This window comes from Manis javanica, chromosome 9, assembly GCF_040802235.1.
Source record: "Manis javanica isolate MJ-LG chromosome 9, MJ_LKY, whole genome shotgun sequence".
In the NCBI taxonomy this organism is placed as follows: Eukaryota; Metazoa; Chordata; class Mammalia; order Pholidota; family Manidae; genus Manis; species Manis javanica.
The window spans coordinates 51,149,992-51,175,445 of NC_133164.1; the positions used below are offsets into that span (position 1 = coordinate 51,149,992).

At 38.0% G+C, this 25,454-nt stretch overlaps 1 protein-coding gene across 3 annotated transcripts in view; it reads right to left on the reverse strand.

The window, feature by feature from the left end:
- The window catches only part of MTRF1 (mitochondrial translation release factor 1), a 50,264-nt gene that overhangs the window by 24,076 nt on the left and 734 nt on the right, over window positions 1-25,454 (reverse strand). For 2 of the 3 annotated variants that reach the window (XM_037022864.2, XM_037022866.2), the window contains 5 exons: window positions 23,581-24,006; window positions 14,973-15,064; window positions 13,514-13,595; window positions 13,214-13,321; window positions 1,731-1,903 (listed from right to left, as the gene is read on the reverse strand). In XM_037022864.2, coding sequence (XP_036878759.1) covers window positions 1,731-1,903; window positions 13,214-13,321; window positions 13,514-13,595; window positions 14,973-15,064; window positions 23,581-23,998 — 873 coding nt within the window. In that variant the 5' untranslated portion in view covers window positions 23,999-24,006. The remainder of the gene's footprint in view (window positions 1-1,730; window positions 1,904-13,213; window positions 13,322-13,513; window positions 13,596-14,972; window positions 15,065-23,580; window positions 24,007-25,454) is intronic. The other variant, XM_037022867.2, reaches the window with a different exon arrangement.

The following is a 25,454-nucleotide window of genomic DNA, read 5'->3' on the forward strand; positions in this document are numbered from 1 at the left end:
TTTCCCATTTCTTGTGGTTATAGTATATTAAGTAGATTGCAAATATGTGGATATTACGTGCAATAGTTGCAGAAACTACCTAATTCTGAACATAAAAATTGAATTAATAATACACAAAGAATTTTAAATGTCAAGTAAGAGAATAAGACCTTGTTCTTTTAGAAAATGAAGCTCCACTAAATGAGTTTAATTATCAAGGATATGAAGACAACAAGGGGTTAGGTAGGAATGGGGTGGCAGAAATGAGGAGTAAGATCCTCACATAGAGGTCCTAAAACCCCTGGAATTTCCTAAGTGATAGGAGTGATAAAGCTGTCTTTTGTTATTCACAACAATCCCTTTCCAACCACAGTTTATGTGAATGAGTGGGCTTGGGAAAGCCCCTAGATAACCAAGGGAGGGAGGGTGACTACCAGGGGAACCAACCATGTGCCTTTCAGCTCAGCCAAGGAGGGGGAGAGGGGCTGGAAGTTGAATTAATCTCCAGTGTCCAGTCATTTAGTCATGCCTATGTATGGAAGCCTCCATAAAAATCCCCAAAGTATAGAGTTCTAAGAATTTCCAGGTTGGTGACCATGTGGAAGTAATGGAAGGGTGGCGAGCCTGGAGAGGGTGTGGAAGTGGAAGCTCTGCACCTCTCCCACATACTTGTCCTATGTATCTCTTCATCTGGCTATTCCTGAGTTGTTTCCTTTGTAATAAATCAGTAATCTAGTACATAAATAGTTTTCCTGGGTTCTGTGAGTCCCTTCAGTAAATCATCAGACCTCAGGAGGAGGTTGTGGGAGCCTGCTGACTTACAGCCATTTGGTCAGAAGCACAGTGACTACCTGAACTTGTCATCAGCGTCTCATGTGGAAGGGGTGGCAGCCCTGAGGGCTGAGCCTTAGCCTGTGAGATCTGACTCTATCTCCAGGTAGATGGTATCGGAATTGAGTTGAATTGTAGGACACCCACTTGGTATCCATAGAGAACTGAAGTACTGCTTGGTGGGGAAAAAAACCCACACATTTGGAGTGCAGAATATTTTGTGAGTTGCCAGAACACAAGAGATTTTTGTGGACAACCATATTATAGAATTATGGTTGACTTTCATAGATAATGGTATTGAGTTTCTATAGGAGAATGAGCTATTCAAAGGATATGTAAGTCAAAGGTTTGGGGATAATGACTCATAGTGTTTGCTATATCCTTTACGGTTCATTAAAAAAATGTATATACATATATATATATATACTAATCTGCAAATGTGGCAAAATGTAAATAATTACTGACTCCAGATGAAGGTTATACAAATTTTCAGTATGGTATCCTTCAACTTTCTGTATGCTTAAATGAATTTTTTAAGAAGGGTTAGAAAAAAGAAAAATATAGAGATAAGGCTCTATTCAAATAACAAGATATAGACCCCATATAGACATTGTATCACTGACCTCAAGATACTATCTGTGGAATTCATTTTTTTCTTAAGATAAAACTTAAGCAACATATTTTAAAAACTTTGTGGATTCTGTTTTGTGAAGAAAAGAGAATTCTATTTAAAACAAAACAAAACATCTTGGTCATGGATCACAAGGACAACTTTACCTGAGAAAGACTTAAGATTTCCCAGCAGAGACTAAAGTTCAGTCTAGAACCCTGAAAGCCACAGGCTTTCCTAGGGGCTAAGGCTTTCTGGCACCATGTCCATTTACAGGGAATGAGTTTTCAATGCCACCTGGTGAGGATACCTCATCTGGTTGAGGGAGGACAATAACAGACATTGTTCCTGTGTGGATACGCTGCATCCTTGAAGACAGGCCCACCTCTGGGATTCGTTGAACTCGGTGAATCCCACCTTCATACTTCAAATGCCTATAGACACTGTCACCAGAAATTCGGGCAGCTGCATGATGAAGCCCACCTAGGAAAAAAAAATATGCAGAAATATTAATGAATTCCACTTTGAAAGCAATCAGGATCTTCTAAGGCCTGAATGTGAGTACAGAGCCTGAGGTGAGAACCTAAAGTAGGTACAAAACTACATTTCCCAATTTAAATCTATTAATACATAAAGGAAAACATACCAAAGTATTATTTATGGTTATCTCTGGGGAACATAAAACCAGTATATATTTTATTTTACTTTTCATACTTATTTGTTTCTAAATTTCCTATAATGAACAAATTTTACTTTTATGAAAATACTACTAAAAAAATACTGTGATGTTTTCTGCATTGAAACATCCTCTGCAATCTTAGGCTAATATAGTGCCATAGATAAAACTGCTTGATAACATGATAATTTGATAATGATGACTAATTCTATAGGTCCTCTATTGAAACAGCTTTTGCTTGTCTCTGGGCCAGGATGATAGGCACAAAAAAAAAATCATAATGCTGAGGATAGCTTCTTCCTTCTGGATATGTTTTAAAAATACCTTTTTATTATAAAATACATACAGAAAACCATGTGGATCAAAAGTATGGTTTAATGGCCACAAGATCAAGAAAAAGAACTTTGTCAGTCTCTCCCAAACTCCTTCTATATGCCCTTTCCTAGTTATAATTTCCTCCCATTCTCATGAGTAACCATTATCCTGACTTTTATTCCTTTACTATAATTTATTACATACATGTGCTGTGTAGGCATGATAGCTTAGTCTTTTCCATTTAAAAAAGTTCAGTATGTCTTTCAAATCTCTTAATCTATAAATTCATCATCCATCATTTTGTTTGCTACAAACTGTCTGTTGAAGACCCTGCACTGTTGTCCTGTAGGATTTCCCACAGTCTGGTTTTGCTGACTGCATACCCTTTGTGCAGTTGCATCTGTTCTTCTGCCCTCTGAACTGACTGCAATTGGCTGCTGGGTCCAGAGACTGGATCAGAAACCAGCTTGACCTCTTTGGCAAGACTACAAGAGGCCTACAAAGTCTGGCTGTCTCTTTTTTTATGGTCTCCTTTGATGCTAAATGTATTGGGGGTTGTAAAATGGTGATAGTCTAATTCTATCATTTCTTTCTCACTTACTAGTTAAAATAAATTTATAAAGAGACACTTCTCCTTGTCTACTATTTGATTACCCAATGACACAGTTATATAGGAAGGGAAGGATAATGTTCGTTGACTCTGACCCTTTTTCAGTTTTACCTATATATATATATATATATATATTTTGGCAATACAATGAATTTAGGTCCTTTTAATCCTCTGAAGATGGCCAATTATTTTTTAAAATCATTATAAATTCAAGAATTTGAACACTCTAGCATGTTTAAATCAATTGCAATTATTATTAGTGAAGCGCAACTTGTCCCATTTTTTGACCAATGGGAGCCTCTTCAAGTCACTTTCCAAATTCTCATAACATGTCTCTTGTTACGGTATAACAACATGTTCCAGGATTATTTTGAACATTTCTTGCCCCAGACCTGGAATCAGTCATTTTTCCAAGAAGCCCTAGTTCCTTTGAGAGAGAAATAATATTTCAATATTTTCATATCTGGGCACTATGAAATGACCAACTGGGTTGGTCATTGTTTCTAGACCTTTCCAGCGGGAAGAGATAGGAAATACCCCCCATGAATTCATACTGATGTTGGGAAACAATTCTCTATCAGTTTCTTACATTTCTGCACATCTTGTAAGTAAGGCAGTGCCTACCATTTTGTTCCAGAGCTATCTTTTTAAGGGTTTTGGTATAGTGAACAGCTTTGGAGATAACACCTCCTTCCAGACCAAAGAACAAGTTCACTTACAACTTTGGAAGACAGACACAGTATCTCCTTCTACAGCCAGCGGGCAAGCATGCTTTCTTCCCATTAAAAGACTCAAGATCCCTAAGCTCAGGGTTCCTCTCCTGTAAGGAATCATCTGGACTTCTTTGAGTTCTGTGGCATGTGGGGTTAACAGAACCAGCACAAAAATGGTGATATTCTGGTCACTGCAATTACCGTTAGTAATAAAGTGTCCTTCATTTGTGACCCATGAAACCGCAGCACACTAACCTGTTAGCTCATGAGCAAAATCTTAGACCATTCGCAGTCCTTGACAACTGATACTTCCCGTGTAAACTCACAATCACAACCTCTTCTTTATTACTTTAGTATCTCTTGTCTTCCATATGGAGAATCTTGGTTCTCAAAGACAGACAGGATACTACAGTTAGAGTATCTTGTGGGGAAACATGGCGGAGTAGGAAGGCAAGGAGGAAACCTCCTTTCACATACACACACACACACACCAAGGAAGAAACTATAGCAAATGCAACTAACTCCGATAACTGCAGAACAGACCACCTACACCTGGTGAAGAAGAGAAGACTACACAAAGAAGGGTAAAGTGGCAGAGCCATGATCAATCAGGACCTCAGCCCTCCCCCATCCCAGGCCACAGGTGGGAGGTAAAGGAACAAAGAAGGGAGGGGATAGGCACTCAGGAACTCTGCACACCTGGTCCTGGAGATGCGCTCTGGGAACACAAGTCTGCATTGCATTGGGTTCTGGTGATTAGTGGGGCTGGACAACAGGGAGAGTTGGAGCACTCCGGGAGGCTGAGACTCCAGTGGCTTGTGCAGGACAGGCACACTCTGTTGGTCCTGCTGAGACCCAAAACAGAGGTGACACTTTGAAAGATCTGTCAGCGGCTGGAGGGGTGCCAGAGGGTTGAGGGTTGGATGGAGCTTTCTCCACATGGATGAAACTTCCCCAACCATCTACTGGCCCAACAGGTTGGGCACTCCCAGGAGCCCCAAACACTCCATTCCTGCTGCCAGGCACTTCCCTGTGTCCAGCTGGAGTGCCAGCCTACTCAGCACAGCAGTGTCAGACTTTGCTACCTGAGAGGCAGAAGGACGATTTGCTGCCTGGCAGGCAGAAGGAGGCTTTCCCAGCTTCCTGGGCCCTGTCTCAGTCCAACAAGGGGGGGCACCTGCAGAAGCCAGCTCTGAGCACTTCTTCCTCCTGTGGGCCACCCTGCCCAGTGCTGCATGACTGCTCCACCCACCTGTCAATGCAGCAGCCCTCACTATCACTGCAGGGCAGACAGAGGGCAGCACCACCCACAATGCTCCCAGCAGAAGCACTGCTGCTCTGCTCTGCAAACTGCCATCCACTGTGGCTTGAAACAGACCACTCCTGGCCAACAGACAGAAAACCAGCCCTGCCCATAGCCCACCATCAGCAACTGGGGCCCCACCACAACAGACAATCAGGCACTGGAGAGTAGTCTTGGAGCTTCTGGGCATCACAGAATGCCTTCTTCATAAAGCCATTACTCTCTAGACCAGGAAGCATAGAGGATCCATCTAATACAAAGGAAGAAAACACAGAAACCCTGACAAAATAAGGAGGCAGAGAAGTATGTTCCAAACAAAACTGTAGGATAAGACACCAGAAAGAGGACTAAATGAAACAGAGATCACCAATCTTCTTAATAAAGATTTCAAAGTAACAACCATAAATATGCCCACTGATCTGTAGAAAAGCATTGAAAATCTCAGGGAGAACTTCAACAAAAAGATAAAAGAGCTGTAACTGAAATAAAATATACAATGGAGGGAATAAATAATAAATTGCTCCAAGTAGAGGAGACAACCAATGAGATGGAAATTAGAGAACAGGAATACAAGTAAGCTGGGAAACAGACAGAAAAAAAAATCTCTAGAAGTGACAGAATGCTAAGAGAGCTGTGTGACTTCAAATGAGGCAGTATTTGCATAATAGGGGTACCAGAAGGAGAAAAGAGAGACAAACATAAGGAAAGTCTCTTTAAGGAAATAATGATTGAAAACTTCCCCAATCTGGGTAAAAGACACCAAGGTCATGGAAGTTCAGAAAGCCCCTAACACAAGGAACCCCAGGAAGACACACAAAGACATATAATAATCAAAATGACAAAGATTAAGGATAATGAGAGGGTACTGAAAGCAGCCAAAGAGAGAATAAAAGACTACTTATAAGGGAAACCCCATCAGACTGTATCATGAGACTTTCAGCAGGAACTTCACAGGCCAGAAGAGAGTGGCATGAAATATTCAAAGTATTGAAACAGAAGGACTTTCTCTATCCAGTAAGATTATCATTCATATTTAAAGGAGAGATTAAACATCTCCCAGATAAATGAAGGCTGAAGGAATTTATAACCACTAAACTGGCATTACAGGATATGTAAAGGGACTTCTATAGATGGAAATTTTAAGTCTAAATAGTTTTCACTAGTGAAAATAAACCCACAGTAATGGTAGCAGATCAATCACTTACCAAGCAAGTACAAAATTAAAATAAAACAAAAGTAGTAAAAACAAGTATACACAAAATCAGTCAAGGGATATGCAAAAAATGCAGATTATGACATTTACTACATAAAGTGTGGAGGAAGAAGAAGAATAAAAATGAAGTACTTTTAGATTGTGTTTGAAATAGAGCAGTCAACAAAATAGTCTGTTACATGGTTAGGAAGCTATCCATGAACCTTATGGTAACCACAAATTTAAAGCCTATGATAGACGCACAAAAAATTTAAAAAGAGAAATCCAATCACAACACTAAAGAAAACCATGAAATAACAAGAGAAGGGTATCAGAAGAAGAAAGGAACAGAAAGGAGCTACTAAAAACAACCAGAAAACAATAAAATGGCAATACATACATACCTATCAATAGTTATCTTAACTGTAAATAGACTGAATGCATCAATCAAAAGAGACAGAGTGGCGGAATGGATAAAAAACAAGACTCATTTATATGCTGCCTACAAGAGACTCACTTCAGACCCAAAGATACACACAGACTGAAAGTGAAGGGATGGAAAAAGATGTATCAATGCAAGAAAAGGGAGAAAAAGCAGGGGTAGCAGTACTTATATCCAATAAAATGGACTTCAAAACAAAGAAAGTAACAAGAGACAAGAAGGACATTATGTAATGATAAAGGAGTCACTTCAACAAGAGGATATAACCATTATAAATATCTATTCACCCAACATAGAAGTACCCACATATGTAAAATAAATACTAACAGAATTAAAAGGGAAAATAGACTAGAACTCATTCATTTCTTAGGAGACTTTAACACACCACTCACATAAATAGATCAACCAGACAGAAAATATATAAGGGAACAGGTGTAATTAACAACATAATTTTTTGCTGGACACATCCCCTTGGGCAAGAGAAACAAAATAAAAAATGAACAAGTGGGATTACATCAACTTAAAAGGTTCTGTACAGCAAAGGACACCATCAGAAAAACAAAAAGGCAACCTACAGTTGTGAGAATATATTTATAAATGCTTTATCTGGAAAGGAGTTAACATTGAGAATATATAAAGAACTCATACAAGTCAACACCAAAAAACAAATAACCCGATTAAAAAATGGGTGGAGGACTTGAACAGATATTTTCCCAAAGAAGAAATACAGATGGCCAACAGGCACACGAAAAGATGCTCCACATCGCTAATCATCAGGGAAATGCAAATCAAAACCACACTGAGATATCACCTCACACCAATCAGAATGGCCACTACCCAAAAGACAAGAAATAACAAGTGTTGGCAAGGATGTGGAGAAAATGGAACCCTCCTACACTGTTGGTAGGAATGTGAATCTGAGGCAGCTACTGTGGAAAGCAGTATGGAGGCTCCTTAGAAAACTATAAATATAAGTACCACGGGACAAACAATTCCACTTCTAGGAATTTACCCAAAGAAAATAAAATCCCTAATTTGAAAAGATAAATGCACTCCTATGTTTACTGCAACATTATTTACAATATCCAAGATATGGAAGCAACCTAAGTGTCCATCAATAGATGAATAGATAAAGAAGAGGTGGTACATATACACAATAGCATATAATTCAGCCATTAAAAAAAGAAAATCCTGTCATTTGCAACAACATGGATGGACCTACTGGGTATTATACTAAGTGAAATAAGCCAGGAGGAGAGACACAAGCAGCAAATGATTTCACTTACTTGTGGAATACATAAACAAAACAAAACAAAACAAAACAAACAAAATAGCAGTAGACTCATAGACACTGAGAATGACTGGTGGTTACCATGGGGAGGGGTTGGTATGGGTGGTTGGGGAGGGGGATAAAAGGGCACAAAAATTCTCACTCATAATATAAGCTCGTCATGGGAATGGTAGTGCAGCATGGAGAATATAATCATTGATTCTGTAACATCTGATGTTGACAGATAATAACTATATTAGTGGGGGAGAAGATTTAATAAAATGGGTAACTGTTGAATCACTCTGTTACATATTCAAAACCAATATAAGATTGTGTAATGATACTTCAGTAAAAAATTAAATCAAAAAAAGAACATCCCATAATTACTCATCTATTTTATCCCATATTACACATACAACAGTCTCAGGATCACAATAGTAATTCTACCACGAATATGATTACTAAAAACATTTAAACATTCTTGAGTATGTTCTTCCATTCCCCCCACCATTGTTCAAATGGTCGTATACTACACTTGTACACTTGTACAAATGGTCTTACATACTTGTATTCTTTCCCTTAGTCCTCGGTGAGACCTAGTTCTACAGGTAACCACATATTTAAGGCTCACCTCTACCTCTTATGCTGATACTTTGTATTTTAGTTGTCTGAAATTTTGTTTTCCAACAGATTCCTCAGAAAGGGATCATAGGAAGAATATTTCCTGAATACTTGAATGAATTATTACTGAAGTCAGTGTTGCTGATTATAAAAACCTTAACCGAGTTCGTTGAGTGAACTCCGTTTCTTCCCAGCACAAAGTGGTGTCATGGTGCAGTTAGTTTTAGCATAAATACCACCTGTACATCCTTGGCTTTGCTGTCCAGTTGCTGGCTTTTATGTGAGGATTCAGGGGGACTGGAAACTGCCCCCAGTGCCACTGCCACTTTCCTGATATGCTTCTAACAAAGATTCAGTATCATGAAGTCAGACCTAACCCACCTAGTTTCTGAAGTCAGCAGGGTAGATGAAAACTGGGTCAAGTTATAGACTACCCTAGAAAATGCCTTAAGAAGATAACATCAGGAATGGACAATACAGCTGATTTCACCCCAACAACAGAAGAGATTATTGTTCATCTTCTTGAATACGAGATAAAGAAGCTGGCATGCATTTAGGGGTCAGATAGTATGAAAAATTTAACTGTTTACCATTTACACTCAGTGGAGTAAGATGGTCATAGTATGAGAGACAACAGGAACTGAATAGAGTAAGGCCACAACAATTGAAACCTCCCATCTCACCCTCACTCTGTACTTTTAAAATTATTCCTTGTACTCTCTTTACTTCCTATTGAGTGCAATATTTGAATTCATATTCATTGGAGAGGAGAAGGTTGCAACTTGACTCTATAGATAATAGAGTCAATCTTAGGCTGCCTGGGTTCAAATTCAAGCTCCTCATCTTTCTAGCTGAATGTCCACAGGTGAGTTACTTAATTTATCCATGCTTTGGTGTCCTTATTTGTAAATGACAGTAATATATAACTAGGGCTACAGCACTGCACACCTGAATGGACAGCCTTTCATACTGCACACAGCCCTGCATTCAACCCAAGGGTTGTTGTGAGGAATAACTGAGAAAACACTTGTGTAGCACTGAGCAGCATTGACATTTAGCTGTTGATGAGCATAAGTAGTAACTGGAACTACACCGTCAGCTTTTCTGGGCCAGTATGATACCTTGTGAAAGAGAAAGACAATCAAGATCCCTGTGAACTAAATCATGACGTAGAGCTAGAGCTGATATACCTCTGAGGTAGGACAGTGAGGTGTATCGCTGGCCATGCCAGCTGAAAGAAAACTGCTCTTGGTGGTCCTTGCTGACAGGTATGGAGAAAAAAGCATTTGTCAGATCAATAGCTGCATAGCAGGTATCAGGAGGTGTTAATTTGCTCAAAAAATAAAACCAAATTGGGTATAGCAGCTACAGTTAGAATCACCACTTGGTTAAGCTTATTAATAATCCACTGTCATGGTCCAAGATCCAGCTGTCTCTGCATAGGCCAAATAGGCAAGCTGAATGGTAGGAATCTCCAACCCTGAATCTTTCAAGTCCTTGATGGTGACAGTAATTTTGGCAAACTCTCCAGGAATGTGGTATTGCTCTTTGTTTACTATTTTCGTAGGAAGAGGCAGTTCTAGTGGCTTCCATTTGGTCCTTCCCATGATAACAGTCCTCATTCCACAGGTCAAGAAACCCATATGGGGATTCTGTTAGCTAATGAGTATATCTGTTCCAAAGATGCATTTAGAACTGGGGAAATAACCAAAGGATGGGTTCAGGGATTCACTGGGCCCACCCTGAGGACTTCGCTAAAATTCCACCTCCACAGGCCCCTCCTCTGACGGTGGACAGAGTGGTATTTTGGATCTTCCAGAATTAGTTCAGAGCCAGTATCCAGTCCCTGAAAGGTCTGGTTACTTCCTTTTTCCAGGCCACAGTTTCCCTGGTAAAAGGCCACAGGTGACTTTGTGGAAGATTACACAAAAGATTAGCAGAATAAATTTTTGGCAGTGTACTGGGGTCCTTCCTCAAGGGGAACCCAGCCTCCCCTATATTCACGAGGTGAGGGTCTATAAACTGGCTCAAGTCTGAACTGACTGAAGGGCCATGACTTCTGTTTTTTTATGATCAAAGTTAGACTCTGTTCACTTACTTTTCTGTTCACACAGATCAAGTAAGAACTGAGTAGACTTCCCATTTGTTACACTTATAGGGACACTGTGATCAGTTAGCCAAGGTCACAGGTCTGTGACATTCAGACCATGCTAACTGTTGCCTTGACTCTGTTGCGCATTAGAGCAACCGTGCCCACCCTGCCTTTGGCCGTGAGCGCCACTGCTTGGCCCCTGCCACGTTATGACCCAATTACTCCCATTGCCTTTAGGTTTTCTAGTTCAGTTTCCAGCCCCACTGGAAGGTCTGCCTACAGAGAAGAGTGACCACAGAACTCTTCAAGGGTGCCAGGGCTCCCCTCACAGATCTCTCACCATTGGTGAAATGCATGTCTTCTGGACGTATAAAAATAACCATCACATTACTGTAATCGACCTCTCCCTGAATTCAACTGATGAGCAGAGAATAACAAAACATAATTATAAACCTCAGTCTGTTGGGAAGGGAGAGACAATGTAACACATTTCACAGAATCCCTTTAACTTGGAAAATATCTCAGCTCCTCAGGCACCGTGGACACAGACTCACGGTGCCGGACCAGGCCTTGCCCTCCCCGGCTTCCGCAGAGACTGTCAGTGGCCACTAAGCTCGGACTGCTCTGTGACAGCTGAGAATCGCCCCTGTCTGTACCTGCAGTCACACATCCACACGCTTTTAAGTCACTGGACATATGAATTTTTGTATGAAAGTGTGTTTCTTTTCAACCTTAGCTTTTAGTGCTGTGTGAATCTCTGTGGAGTTCCTATTTCAATTATACGTAAAAAACATACATATTATATATATATACATATGTGTGTGTGTGTTGTTTTATATATGTGTGTGTTTTATATATATATATATAAAGGTGTTACATACACACTTCTATATTATATAACATATATATCATGTAGAATAGACATTTTAGAAGACAGGGGCTCTTTCCTCTTTCCCCATTTTAGTCTCTTCCTATTCATATCTTTTTCTTCTCCTGATTATAATAAATTGATTAAAATTATCTTGTAATTTCAATGAATAGAGATTTACTCTTAGTCTTTAATTTTAGAGGTATATGAGTGAACAATTAAAAATTTTTCTCCTTTAAATAAAGGCCTTTTTACTTTTTAAGATATATTTATTTTTGCCAGTGAGTCAGTATGTCCAAAAGAAAGTTTTTCCAGCTGTTGTTCAAGCCACACCTGAGGTGGAACCTTTCCTCCTGTCCTCAAGTTCGCTTCCCTTTCCTTCCAGAATGAAAGCTGGATTCAAAACACGCACCCCCGGAGTCGCTGACAACGGCCCCCGCCATACTCTCTTCCATGAGGCTGCTGCTCCTGGTGATGTCACTGTGGAACCCCGCCCTCGCTTGCTTCCACGTCACATCGTCCTCATCCTCTTTCTGCTTCTCTGACCACCGTGCTCTTGCCGACTAGTGCACCTTCTGTGAATGTGGCTGTTCTCCAGGCTCAGTGCCCCGGCCGTGCCCTCTCCACGGACGCTCCCTCACTGATTCTCTCAGCATCGGTCATTATCTCTGTGCTAACAGCTATCAAATATCATATTCTTATTAATGAAATCTACAACAGATCCCTATTGCCTAACAGTCAAGCCCTATTCAGCTTTCAAGGCTGTTTAAACTCTACCCACTCAAACCTATTTCCTATTGCTTCTCCACACAAATATGCTCTGAGTAAATTGGCTTCCTCGCTCTCCTACACACAGACCAAGATCCCACCACCCTGCTGTTGCTCAGGTTGTGTCTTCTGTCTGCTGTCACTAATATTCCCCTTTCCAGGGTACTAACTATATTTAAAATCTGTAGTAAGCACAACTTACTTATGCTATGTACTGATTTTCATTTTCCTCTACTGCTTAATTTACTTTAATCCTCTTCCGCCACTTTGATAGCTTGTGGCTTATTATGGATGACCCCTCTGTCTGCTACAGTATATCACTACATAATCAAGATGACAAAAACTTTTAGATGGATTAATAGAATGGGGAAAAAAAGAATTACTATCAGATGTTCTGATTTAACATACTTGCATATTTAAAAGTTTAAGAACTTGCATTGTTTGTTACTGTTTATGTTGTATGACTTTTTATCAGCCCAACTAGAATGGATGCTTCCTGAAAATGAAGACAAATAATGACCTTTTTCTGCTTTCCTCTAAATTACAAACACATCATTAGCCACTTCTCTAACAGTAAGAGTTTCCCATGTATCACATAAATGATAAGGTTCTTTAGCACAAAAACTTTAACGTATCTTTGCTTTGAATACAGAGAGCAATGATTTTCAAGGCAAGGTATGTATCTGTCCTCCACAAGGAAATATTCTGTAATTCAGATATTCCTTCCTTCCCTTCTTCCGACTCTATTCTCCCAGTTATGAACTCTACTATAGTAAGCCACTGTGACTGATCAGCCTATGTCATACTACTCAATAGATATAGAAAATGTTTTAAAAAATGAGACAATAGGGTTTTAAACAAGATCAGAGGTGAAATAAATTTCATCATCTTCTATGGACAAAATCCTTAAATACATTGCCTACCATAATCAGCTGGTGTATAATTCAGAAGTTCAAATTTCCAGTGTTTATAGCTTGAGTAATTTTGGTACATGTCAAATATTTCCCGGGTAAATTGTTGGCAGATATCACCTAAAACGAAATACAAAAAGTATTCAGCACAAATTTCTAAGAAAGCCAGTCTAAGGTACAGGGTCCTCAGAAATGGGGAGTAAAGATATCTACAGTGAAACACATTTAATAGGCTTTTAAAGTTAGTGTTTCACATCAAGGTCAAATTTAAGTATTTTTTAAGGCCATTTACAATAAAATTATTTTACTGACCCCCAGTAGTTCTTCCAGATGTCACCTCTAATATAACATCATTCTTGTCACATTTATCCTTTGGCACTAGACTCTGGAAAAGCTAAAAAAGAAAAAAAAATGAGCATCAGTGTGTCTATTTTCCATAGAATACTATTATTTCTTGAACTTAGGTAAAAGACCCTCAATCATTAAAAAATCAGTAATGAACAAAATCACATGTCACCCCAATGAGGGCTAGTCCTAAATTGCTATAATAAGTAGACCTAATCAGAACTAAAATAAATGACCAATTCATGTTAACAATGAGGTTACTTGTCAAGACATTCTCTACTATGCTATCAGGTATCTTAATATTCTAAAATGCAGAAGTTTAGATCAAAGTTAAGAGTGTTCTGTGCAATTTTCTTCAGATTTTGCCTCTTATTAGTTCTGAACAGTAGCTTCTTTCATCTAATGAATGGAGTAAAGCTTTGAAAGTCTTCATCTGAAGAAAATAAGGACTTTTTACATAGGACTGCATATTGTCTCCTTGCGTAAATGATGGCAGTACCAGACCATGTCCTGCCTTCCTAGTAGAGTTGTTCTGTTTAGAGTATGTTGACGACTCCCACTGCAAGGCTCAACTGTGACAAGAATAGAAGGGGCTTCCTAATAAAGTAACCAACTTCCTTCTTAGAAATAAGAGGGAAGCAATTTTATTTTTATTATTACTGAACAGTCTTTCAAAGCAAACCAAAAGTACCAATGTGTCATAACTCTCCCTACTGACAATATTTAAAACACTCCCTCTCTGCTAGAAACGATATTGTCTGTGGGAGAAAATATTAGACTATGAGTCACATACATCATTTCTGCCTTTGATTAGTTGTTTAAATCAGTGATAAAAATAACTGATATGTACGCAGCACCCTCCACAAGCCCCTCTACTGGATTCCTAGAGTAGGGAAGACTGAAGGCAGGAGGATGGCAAGTAGGACAGAGGGAAAGCTGGTCATGATACTGTTTTTCATTGTCTTGGACAAATCATCCATTGAGCTAGAAGGTGCTAAAGGCTTGTGTTAACCAACTGTCTCGATACCCTTGGATTTGTTCCATTTTATGCAGAATCCAAATTTCAATCCTTAATTAACACAATAACTATGAGCCACTCCTCCTTACTGAGACTTATAAATGGCTGATTCTTCCCATTAGTGAACTCAGTTTCTTCACCAGCATAAGTTCCTTTGCCTAGCAAGTTAGCAGCTTTGTAATATTGTTGAAATGGTGGATGTAGGACAGTTGTTTTATTCTTTGCATCACAATTGCTTCAATCTCCTTTTGTAGTAAGTTACAGTACTAAGCCCAGCTTAGTCACCTATCACAGAGAGACTTAATAAATAGTTTTGGGAAGTACTTTGAGCACCAAGGCACAGCCTAGCCAAGAACAGTATTTCTTCATATTAACCCTATTGAGATTAGTTGACCTCCTAGTACGTACCTCACTGTATAATATGCTGATATTCTGAACAATGGTTTGCCTCTCTTCCACTGCAAGTTCTTGTAACTGCTTTTCATCTTGTTTAGTTAGACCTACAAACCAGGAAATGGAAATAATGGTAAAACTTTTCGAATACTTACAGAGAAACCCTTAAATACTTATCTAATCTCTGCCTACTTTGATTTCTTTCAGTGACAAAGGCAAGGGATTATACAAAAGCAGTTAGAATAGTTAGAAAGTGTCAATTAAGTATTTGTGAAGCATGTCCAAAAAACTCAGTGTGAAGAGAAGTATGACCTTGCTCAAAAGAGTTTGTGATTTGAAAGTCTAGACATAATTAGAGAAATCAGTGATTAATCAAATTTAAAAAGGGAATGGTTAATTAAATATAAACCCAAGTAAGGTAAGTGGTAGAATAAATTGGGGTGATCATTCTTGCCTCAAGGTGGCAGCTATCACTCAACACACTGTGGGGACTCTGGCATGGATAGAGCCTCCAGTGTTTTCAAGAGTCAGAAATAGAACTTTATAAGTTCTGGAATCTCTTAAAATGTTCAGACCTAGTAAACATTTTTGAAAACACTACAGATCAAAGGACACCATCAACAGAACAAAAAGGCATCCTACAGTATGGGAGAATATATTTGTAAATGACATATCCGACAAGGGGTTAACATCAGAAATACATAAAGAACTTACACGCCTCAACACCCAAAAAGCAAAGAACCCAATTAACAAATGGGCAGAGAATATGAAGAGACAGTTCTCCAAAGAAGAACTTCATATGGCCAACAGACACATGAAAAGATGCTCCACATCACTAATCATCAGGGAAATGCAAATTAAAACCACAATGAGATATCACCTCACACCAGTAAGGATGGCCAGCATTGAAAAGACTAAGAACAACAAATGCTGGCAAGGATGTGGAGAAAGGGGAACCCTCCTACACTGCTGGTGGGAATGTAAGCTAGTTCAACCATTGTGAAAAGCAATATGGAGGTTCCTCAAAAAACTAAAAATAGAAATACCATTTGACCCAGGAATCCCACTCCTAGGAATTTATTCAAAGAAATACAATTTCTCAGATTCAAAAAGATATATGCACCCCTGTTTATTGCAGCACTATTTACAATAGCCAAGATATGGAAGCAACCTAAGTGTCCATCAGTAGATGAATGGATAAAGAAGATGTGGTACATATACCCAATGGAATACTATTCAGCCATAAGAAAGAAACAAATCCTACCATTTGCAGCAACATGGATGGAGCTGGAGGATATTATGCTCAGTGAAATAAGCCAAATGGAGAAAGACAAGTACCAAATGATTTCCCTCATTTGTGGTCTATAACAACAAAGCAAAACTGAAAGAACAAAACAGCAACAGACTCACAGACTCCAAGAAGGGACTAGCAGTTACCAAAGGAGAGGGGTGTGGGAGGGCAGGTGGAGGGAGGGAGAAGGGGATTGAGGGGTATTACGTTTAGTACACATGGTGTGGAGGGTCAAAGGGAAGAGAGTATAGCACAGAGAAGGCAAATAGGGACTCTGTGGCATCTTACTTCACTGATGGAGATGGACAGTGACTGCAATGGGGTATGGGTGGGGATTTGCTAATATGGGTAAATGTAGTAACCATGTTGTTTTTTCATGTGAAACCTTCAAAAGAGTATATATCAATAATACCTTAACAAAAAAATGCATAGGAAAAAAACACTACAGGTCAAACAAAACATCTTTGAAACCTCTGCTTTATGGAAACAATGGTCTTTTTCATATCATTTCAAAAGCAGAAAGTGAAATCATGGAGCTCTAACAAAAAAAGCTAATAGCGATACAGTGGCCAAACATGGTGGATCTTAACAACTGTCGATTCCACTGCTCCAGATGCAGAGAGACTCCATGTGTCAGTGGCAATGCTTGCAAATTGAGGCAGAAAATTTTATTTTTAATAACAATAAAGAAACTAGAAGGGAAGAATCAAAATGATAAAAGAGAGAAGGCTCTTTAAAACTCTTCTCTGGAAATGGAAGTCATTAGGCTCTTGTGGGATTCTATGCATCATTCATGCTTTCAACATTTAACACTTACTATGCACCAGACTCTGCTAGAAACAAGGATGTTGCAGACACAAGGATGAATAAAATACGGTTCCAGGCCTCAAGTGGCTCAGTCTGGTGGGAAGATGGACATGTTCACATGATTACAATATGTGCTAAGGCAGTGCTATTGAGGCATAAAGGAGGGGATTTAACCCAGCCTTCAGTACTTGAGGAAGGCTTCCTGGTTATAAGGCACTATCTGACCTAAATTCTAATTATGAATCATCTGTTGCAGAATTGTAATAGCATGAATGGCTCCACATTATGCACATATGCTACAGATTACTCAGTTTAGATATCTGCTGGGTCGGAGGAATTAGAAAACCCTTCTAATTTGCAATCAGATAAAATTAGTTTTTGTGGCCTCCTATTATTTACTGAACTATAAAATCCAACCTAATTCAATTTCATTATCAACAAAGACTTGAGAGCCTATTTAGTCTTCTCTGGTGGTCAGGAGATAGAAAAATAAATCAGACACAGGCCCTGTGCTTGAGGAACAGAGAATGGGGAAGGAGCGGAGGTTAAGACAATTACAAAAATGGTCAGAATACAAAACCGAGAAAGGTAACCACCCTTGTTTTTACAGAGGGGACTGAAGCCACAGTATGACAGCCAAGCCACACTTTGTAAGAAGACTGAGTTTTAACAAGGTGAAAATGGTGAGTAACAATGTGAGTAAAGTCAGACCTGGATGGCACGGGTGTATCCAGGGAATGACAGGTTGTCTATTTTGGTTGGAAGGCAGAATATGAAAAGGGAATTAATATACTACACAAAGAGATAGGATCACTCTGCAGAGGCTCTTTAATGCCAAACCAAGAAATCTGTATTTACAGGCAATGTTAACTACTGAAAATCCTGAGCAGGGAAGTAACATGATGGAGGTTGTACTTGGACTGGGAAAGCCTAGAGGTGGCACTACAAGCTAGGCATTTACTGTGATCATTTACAGTGAGATATACTGAAGATGTACATTAGTGAAGAAGAGAAGGGGACTCATGCCAAGATGGATTACAGAGGTAGACTACTGGGCTTTGAATCATTGTACAGTGGACAAGAACAGAAGCTGTGGAGTCTAATCAACTGAGTTTACATCCTTGCTCTTCTTTTATGGCTCAGTGACCACTGGCATCCTATTCTCTCAAAAATTGAGAAAAATCTCTACTAACATTACACATGATACAACCAGGGCTGAAAGAGGCCATGTCAATTTAATTTAGAAAGCATATTTTCTTATGTGCAAGGAACTTTCTCCAAAACTAATTAATTACAATTTTGAGTAGCATAATGCAAAATAATAAAAAATAATCCTCATTAAATGTAAGTGAAAGATTCGTGGAACCACTAATAGAAAGCAAGAAAAAACTCAGACTTTACAAGTATAACTGTGACTGGCCTCAACATTGCTTAACATCTCTAAGGCTCAATGAACAGAATGGAGCACAGAAGAGAGTTTAGGAATTAAAAACCAATAGCAAAATCTGGATAAATGTTGAAACCCAGTAGTCCATTGTACTTTCTCTCAACTTCTGTATATTTTGAAAAATTTTCCTAAGAGAAAAAATGTTTAGGCAACAGCAATATTACAAAATAATAAAATTAAAAACAAACAGCTTTTATATCATATATAAAATTAGCTTAAACAGATCAAAGACCTAAATGTAAAGTCCAAAACTATAAAATTCTTGGAAGAAAACATAAATATAAACCTTTATGACTTAGGTCACACAGTTTCTTAGATATGACACAAAGAACACAAGCAGCAAGAGGAAAAAAGAGATAAATTTGGTATCATTAAAATTTAAGGGTCAACCCACAGCATGGGAAAAAACGTTTGTAAACCATATATCTGACAAAGGACTTGTATCTGTAATATAAAGGAATCTTACACTAAATAATAAAAAAACAAATAACTCAATTAAAAAATAGGCAAAGGATCTGAATAGTCATTTATCCAAAAATTATACACAAATGTCCAATAGGCACAGGAAAAGATGTTCAACATCATTGATCAAGAAAATGCAAACCAAAACCACAGTAAGATATCACTTCATACCCACTAGGATAGACAGAATCAGAAGGGTAGATAACAAGGGTTGGCAAGTATGTGGAAAATTGAAACCCTCATACACTGGGGGTGGAATGTAAAATGGTGCAACCACTTTTGAAAATACTCTGGCAATTCCTTAAAAGGTTAGTTGTATGGTGTTATACAACTCAGTATTCTATGGCCACACAAAAACTTGTGTACAGATCAAATACTAGGCCACAAAAAGAGCCTTAATAAATTCAAAAAGACTGAATTTGGGCCAACCAGCTTCTCAGACAACAAAGATATGAAACTAGAAATAAATTATTCAAAGAAAAAGAAAAAGCCCACAAACACTTTGAGGCTTAGCAACATGCATCTAAATAATCAACGGATCAATGACCAAACAAAAACAGGTATAAAGCAATATATGGAGAAAAATGAAAACAACTCAACACCCCAAAACCTGTGGGATGCAGTGAAAACAGTTCTAAGAAATTATGTTGCAATACAGGCTTACCTCAGGAAAGAAAAACAATCCCAAATGAACAGTCTAAACTCACAATTAATGAAACTAGGAAAAGAAGAATAAATGAGGCCCAAAGTCAGTAGAATAATAAAGTAGACATAATAAAGATCACAACACAAATAAGTAATATTGAACAGAATAAAGCAATAGAAATAATCAGCAAAACTAGGAGCTGGTTCTTCAAGAAAATAAACAAAACAGATAAACCCCTAGCCAGACTTATCAAGAAAAAAAGAGAGTCTACACACACAAACAGAATCAAAATTGAGAAAGGAAACATCACTAGGGACATCATAGAAATACAAATAATTATTATGGAATACAATGAAAAATTAAATGCTAAAAAACTGGATAACCTAGAAAAAATGGACAACTTTCAAGAAAAATACAACCTTCCAAGATTGACCCAGGAGGACACAGAAAATCAGAACAGACCAATTATGAGCAATGAAATTGAATCGGTAATCAGAAAACTACCTAAGAACAGAACCTCCAGAGCAGATGGCTTCACTGTTGTATTTTATCAAACATTTAGAGAAGGCCTAATACCCATTTTCCTTAAAATTTTCCAAGAAGTAGATGACATAATACTTCTAAACTCATTCTATGAAGCCAGCATCATTCTAATACCAAAACCAGACAAAGACACCACAAAAAAGAAAATTACAGACTGATATCCCTGATGAATACAGATGAAAAATACTCAATAAAATATTAGCATGCAGAATTCAAAAATACATCAAAAAGATCATCCATCATGATCAAGTGGGATTTATTCCGGGGGTGCAAAGATGGTACAATATTAAAAAAATCTATCAACATCATCCACCACATAAACAAAAAGAAGGACAAAAACCACACGATCATCTCCATAGATGCTGAAAAAGCATTTGACAAAATTCAACATCCATTCATGATAAAAATTCTCAACAAAATGGGTATAGAGGGCAAGTATCTCAACATAATAAAGGCCATATATGACAAACCCATACTCAACATCATACTTTAAAGCGAAAAGCTGAAAGCTTTTTTTCTAAGATCAGGAACAAGACAAGGATGCCCACTCTCCCCACTTTTATTCAACACAGTACTGGAAGTCCTAGCCTCGGCAATCAGAAAACACAAAGAAATAAAAGGCATCCAGATTGGTAAGGAAGAAGTTAAACTGTCACTGTTTGAAGATGACATGATATTGTACATAAAAAAACCCTAAAGACTCTACTCCAAAACTACTAAATCTAGTATCTGAATTCAGCAAAGTTGCAGGATACAAAATTAATACACAGAAATCTGTTGCATTCCTATGCACTAATGATGAACTAGCAGAAAGAGAAATCAGGAAAGCAATTCCATTCACAGTTGCATCAAAAAGAATAAAATACCTAGGAATAAACCTAACCAAGGAAGTGAAAGACCTATACCCTGAAAACACAAGACACTCTCAAGAGAAATTAAAGAAGATATGAATAAATGGAAACACATTCCGTGCTCATGGATAGGAAGAATTAATATTGTCAAAATGGCCATCCTGCATAAAGCAATCTACAGATTCAATATAATCTCTATCAAAATACCAACAGCATTCTTCAACTAACTAGAGCAAATAGTTCTAAAATTCATATGGAACTACAAAAGACCCCAAATAGCCAAAGCAATCCTGAGAAGGAAGAATAAAGTAGGGGGGATCTCACTCCCCAACTTAAAGCTCTACTACAAAGCCACAGTAATCAAGACAATTTGGTACTGGCACAAGAACAGATTCATAGACCAGTGGAACAAAATAGAGAGCCCAGATATAAACCCAAGCATATAAGATCAATTAATATATGATAAAGGAGCCATGGATATACAATGGGGAAATGACAGCCTCTTCAACAGCTGGTGTTGGCAAAACTGGACAGCTACATGCAAGAGAATGAAACTGGATTGTTGTGTATCCCCATAAGCAAAAGTAAACTCAAAATGGATCAAAGACCTGAATGTAAGTGACACCATAAAACTCTTAGAAGAAAACATAGGCAAAAATCTCTTGAATAGAAACATGGCTACTTTTTCCTGAACGCATCTCCTTGGGCAAGGGAAACAAAATAAAAAATGAATGAATGGGACTACATCATGCTAAAAAGTTTTGTACAGCAAAGGACACTCTCAGCAGAACAAAAAGGCATCCTACAGTATGAGAGAATATATTTGTAAATGACATATCCGACAAGGGGTTAACATCCAAAATATACAAAGAACTCACATGCCTTAACACCCAAAAAGCAAATAACCCTATTAAAAAATGGGCAGGGGATATGAACAGACACTTCTACAAAAAACTTCAGATGGCCAACAGGCACATGAAAAGATGCTCCACATCGCTAATTATCAGGGAATTGCAAATTAAAACCACAATGAGATATGACCTCACACCAGTTAGGATGGCCAAAATCCAAAAGACAAGGAGTAACAAATGCTGGCAAGGATGTGGAGAAAGGGGAACCCTCCTACACTGCTGGTGGGAATGTAAAGTAGTTCAACCACTGCAGAAAGCAATATGGAGGTTCCTCAATAAAAACAGAAATACCATTTGACCCAGGAATTCCACTCCTAGGAATTTACCCAAAGAAAACAAAATCCCTGATTCAAAAAGACACGTGTCCCTATGTTTATCACAGCACTATTTACAATAGCCAAGATACAGAAGCAACCTAAGTGTCCATCAGTAGATGAATGGACAAAGATGTGGTACATATACCCAATGGAAGATTATTCAGCCATAAGAAGAAAACAAATCCTACCATTTGCAACAACATGGATGGAGCTCAAAGGTATTATGCTCAGTGAAATAAGCCAGGCAGAGAAAGACAAGTACCAAATGATTCCACTCATTTGTGGACTATAACAACAGAGCAAAACTGAAGGAACAAAACAACAGCCAACTCACAGACTCCAAGAGACTAGCAGTTACCAAAGGGAAGGGGTTGGGGAAGGTGGGTGGGGAGGGAGGGAGAAGTGGATTAAGGGGCATTATGATTGGTACTCACAATATAGCTAGGTCATGGGGAAGGCAGTAAAGCACGGATAAGACAAGTAGTGACTCTATAGCATCTTACTATGTTGACAGAGTGACTGCAATGGGTTGGTGGGGGACTTGATAATATGGGTGAATGTGGAAACCAAAATGTTGCTCATGGGAAACCTTCATAAGATTATGTATCAATGATACCCTTAATTAAAAAAAAAACTTGTATGCAATGTTCACAGCAACATTATTCACAATAACTAAAAAGTGGAAAAAACAACTCAATACCCACCAACTGATGAATAAATAAAATATGGGACATCCGTACAATGGAATATAACTCAGCATAAAAAAGAAATGAAGTACTTTCATGTGCTATGACATAGGTGAATCTTAAAAATATGCTAAGTAAAAGAAGCTAGTCACAAAGGACAACATATTATATGATTCTTTTCATATAAAATGCCTGAAGCAAGTAATATACAGAGACAGAAATTAGATTAGTGATTGCCTAGAGTTAGTAGGCAAGAGGAGATTGGAACAAGATAGCTAATGGGTACAGGACTTCTTTTTCAGGGTGATGAAATCACACCTAGACCATATAAGCCTTTAATGGGGGTAGGAACTGTATTTTTGTGTCCCTGAAATGTACGATAATGCTCAGTAAAGATCTATTCAACAAATTAATCTTCTGAAAAAGTCAATATTCAGTCTCCCAGACACTAAGAACTTCTTGGCAAGCACCATGAGGCACTTGGTCTCTTAGTAGTTGATTTTTATAGGAGCTGAAATACTGCAAACACCCAGAGAACAGTCCTGTCCTCTCCAAGTGTAGAGCTTATTACTTGCAGGCTTTTTAAAAAGAATGAGTTCAATAAAGCTTGTAACTTAGAAAATCAATCATATGCTTGTATAGACTCATATTTTTTTACCTACTTTTGCACATTGAATCTAATTCTTCAATTGCTTGTTCAGCCTCCTGAATTTCTTGGTAAATGGCTATAAGCGGTGCCAACTCAGCATGCCTTCGATTGAAGGACTTTGGGTCCCCTTCATTCACAGAGATATGCTGCAAACCCTGATCAAGTGCTCGGTACTCCTTATTCAGGTCCTCCATATATTTCTGTAGTGCTTTATGCTTCCAGAGCATCCTGGTGACCTCATGATAGCATCTCCTGGACTGATTCTTATTTAACAGATGATGGAGAATGTGATTCCTGTTTTGTCTAAAAACCCAAAACTTTGTATCAAGACGTTTCTGTGTAAACTGATGAGAATGGGGGTGGATGTAGCACTGGCCATGACTGTTAAGACAGGAATGTCTAAAAAGCCAACCACACAGGTGACGATTCATCTCAGCATCTGAAATATAATAAACACAATTTGAGAAAAATCGGGAAAAAACTCTGCAAATGTAAATGCAGGAATGAGTCTCAAGAAATCTTGCTCAATTCACTGCCTCAGCCAGCCCCAATAGTACCAAAATTCAATTACCCACAAAAAGAAAATAATTCTTCAAACCTCTGAATATAACATATTAAAATAAATGAAGATAGCACTGTTTTCTACTCACTCACACTATGTAATTAACTACAGGAAATGAGTATGTGTGACATTCATAAATATATCTATAAAATGGAATAAATCAGCTATTTTCGAGAAAGCATCCAGATTCTAGGATTCAGTATGTGAACAAGCACCTGAAAGATATGAAATAATCATGCAAACTTTAAGTGGTTCACTTATTCATAGATTTTAAAATGTGAAGGCAATAATAACTATTTTGCCTAATTCTTTAATTTTAGGTAACTAGATGTCCAAGAAGTCGAGTAACTTAATCATGATCATTCACTCAGCCAGAGAGGGGCAGAGCTGATATTAGATTGCAGGTTGCCTGTTCAAAGCTCAGTGCTTTTCATTCTCAGTTCTGCAATTACTCTTCAAAAGTGCTTCTCTTTTAAGTGGGATGCTGAAGAAAGAAAACCTCAAAATATTAACAGACTAAGAAAGTAGAAGGTCTGTGAAAAGGAACAATAGTGGTAATTACATTAAATGAAAAAAGCAGATGCAGAACAATATAGTCTCAATTAGCTTTTCAAAATGTTCTACAATATATGGTATATGTGTAAAAAAGGCACATAGAATATTTTGAAAAAAAAAAAAACTAAAAAAGAAATATGCCAAAATGTTAATGAGATGATTGTTAGTTGTGCAATTATGGATACCTTAAACTTGCTTTCTATTTTTTCTTCTTTTTAGTGTTTTCCAGTCTTCTATACATGTAGTACTTACTACTTTTACAATCAGAAAAAAAATACTTAAAGAAAATTACAAATTAGGTGAAAATGGCTGTGTACAATAATTATCTGTTCTCCTCCCCTTTAACAGAGATAATTAAAAGCTAACATAAGTACGCACAACCGTTTTTATTAAGAAAGGAAAAAGAATACAGTGGTCTAAAAAAAACCACTTTGTCCCTAAACTTCTGAGGTGCAAAGCTGAAATTTATTTTGTCCCTAAGTATCAAAAATTGTCTTCCCTGTGTCCATTGTTCCTACTGTGCTAGGAGGTGCATTCACATGTTAACTCATTTGATCCTTATAAGTGTGCCAACTTAGATATCAAACTTCTAGGAAATAAAATATTCAGAATGGTCTCTAAAATATTCAGAGGTTGCAAGTTTTTACATGTGAACTTTAACATACTGGATCAAATTTGGAAAAGGACTGGAAGAATGCACCAGTGCCCAGCAACCTGTTGTGGTACAGTCCTCCAGCAGAGGTTTCTGTGTGTCTTGCCATCCAGTCTCA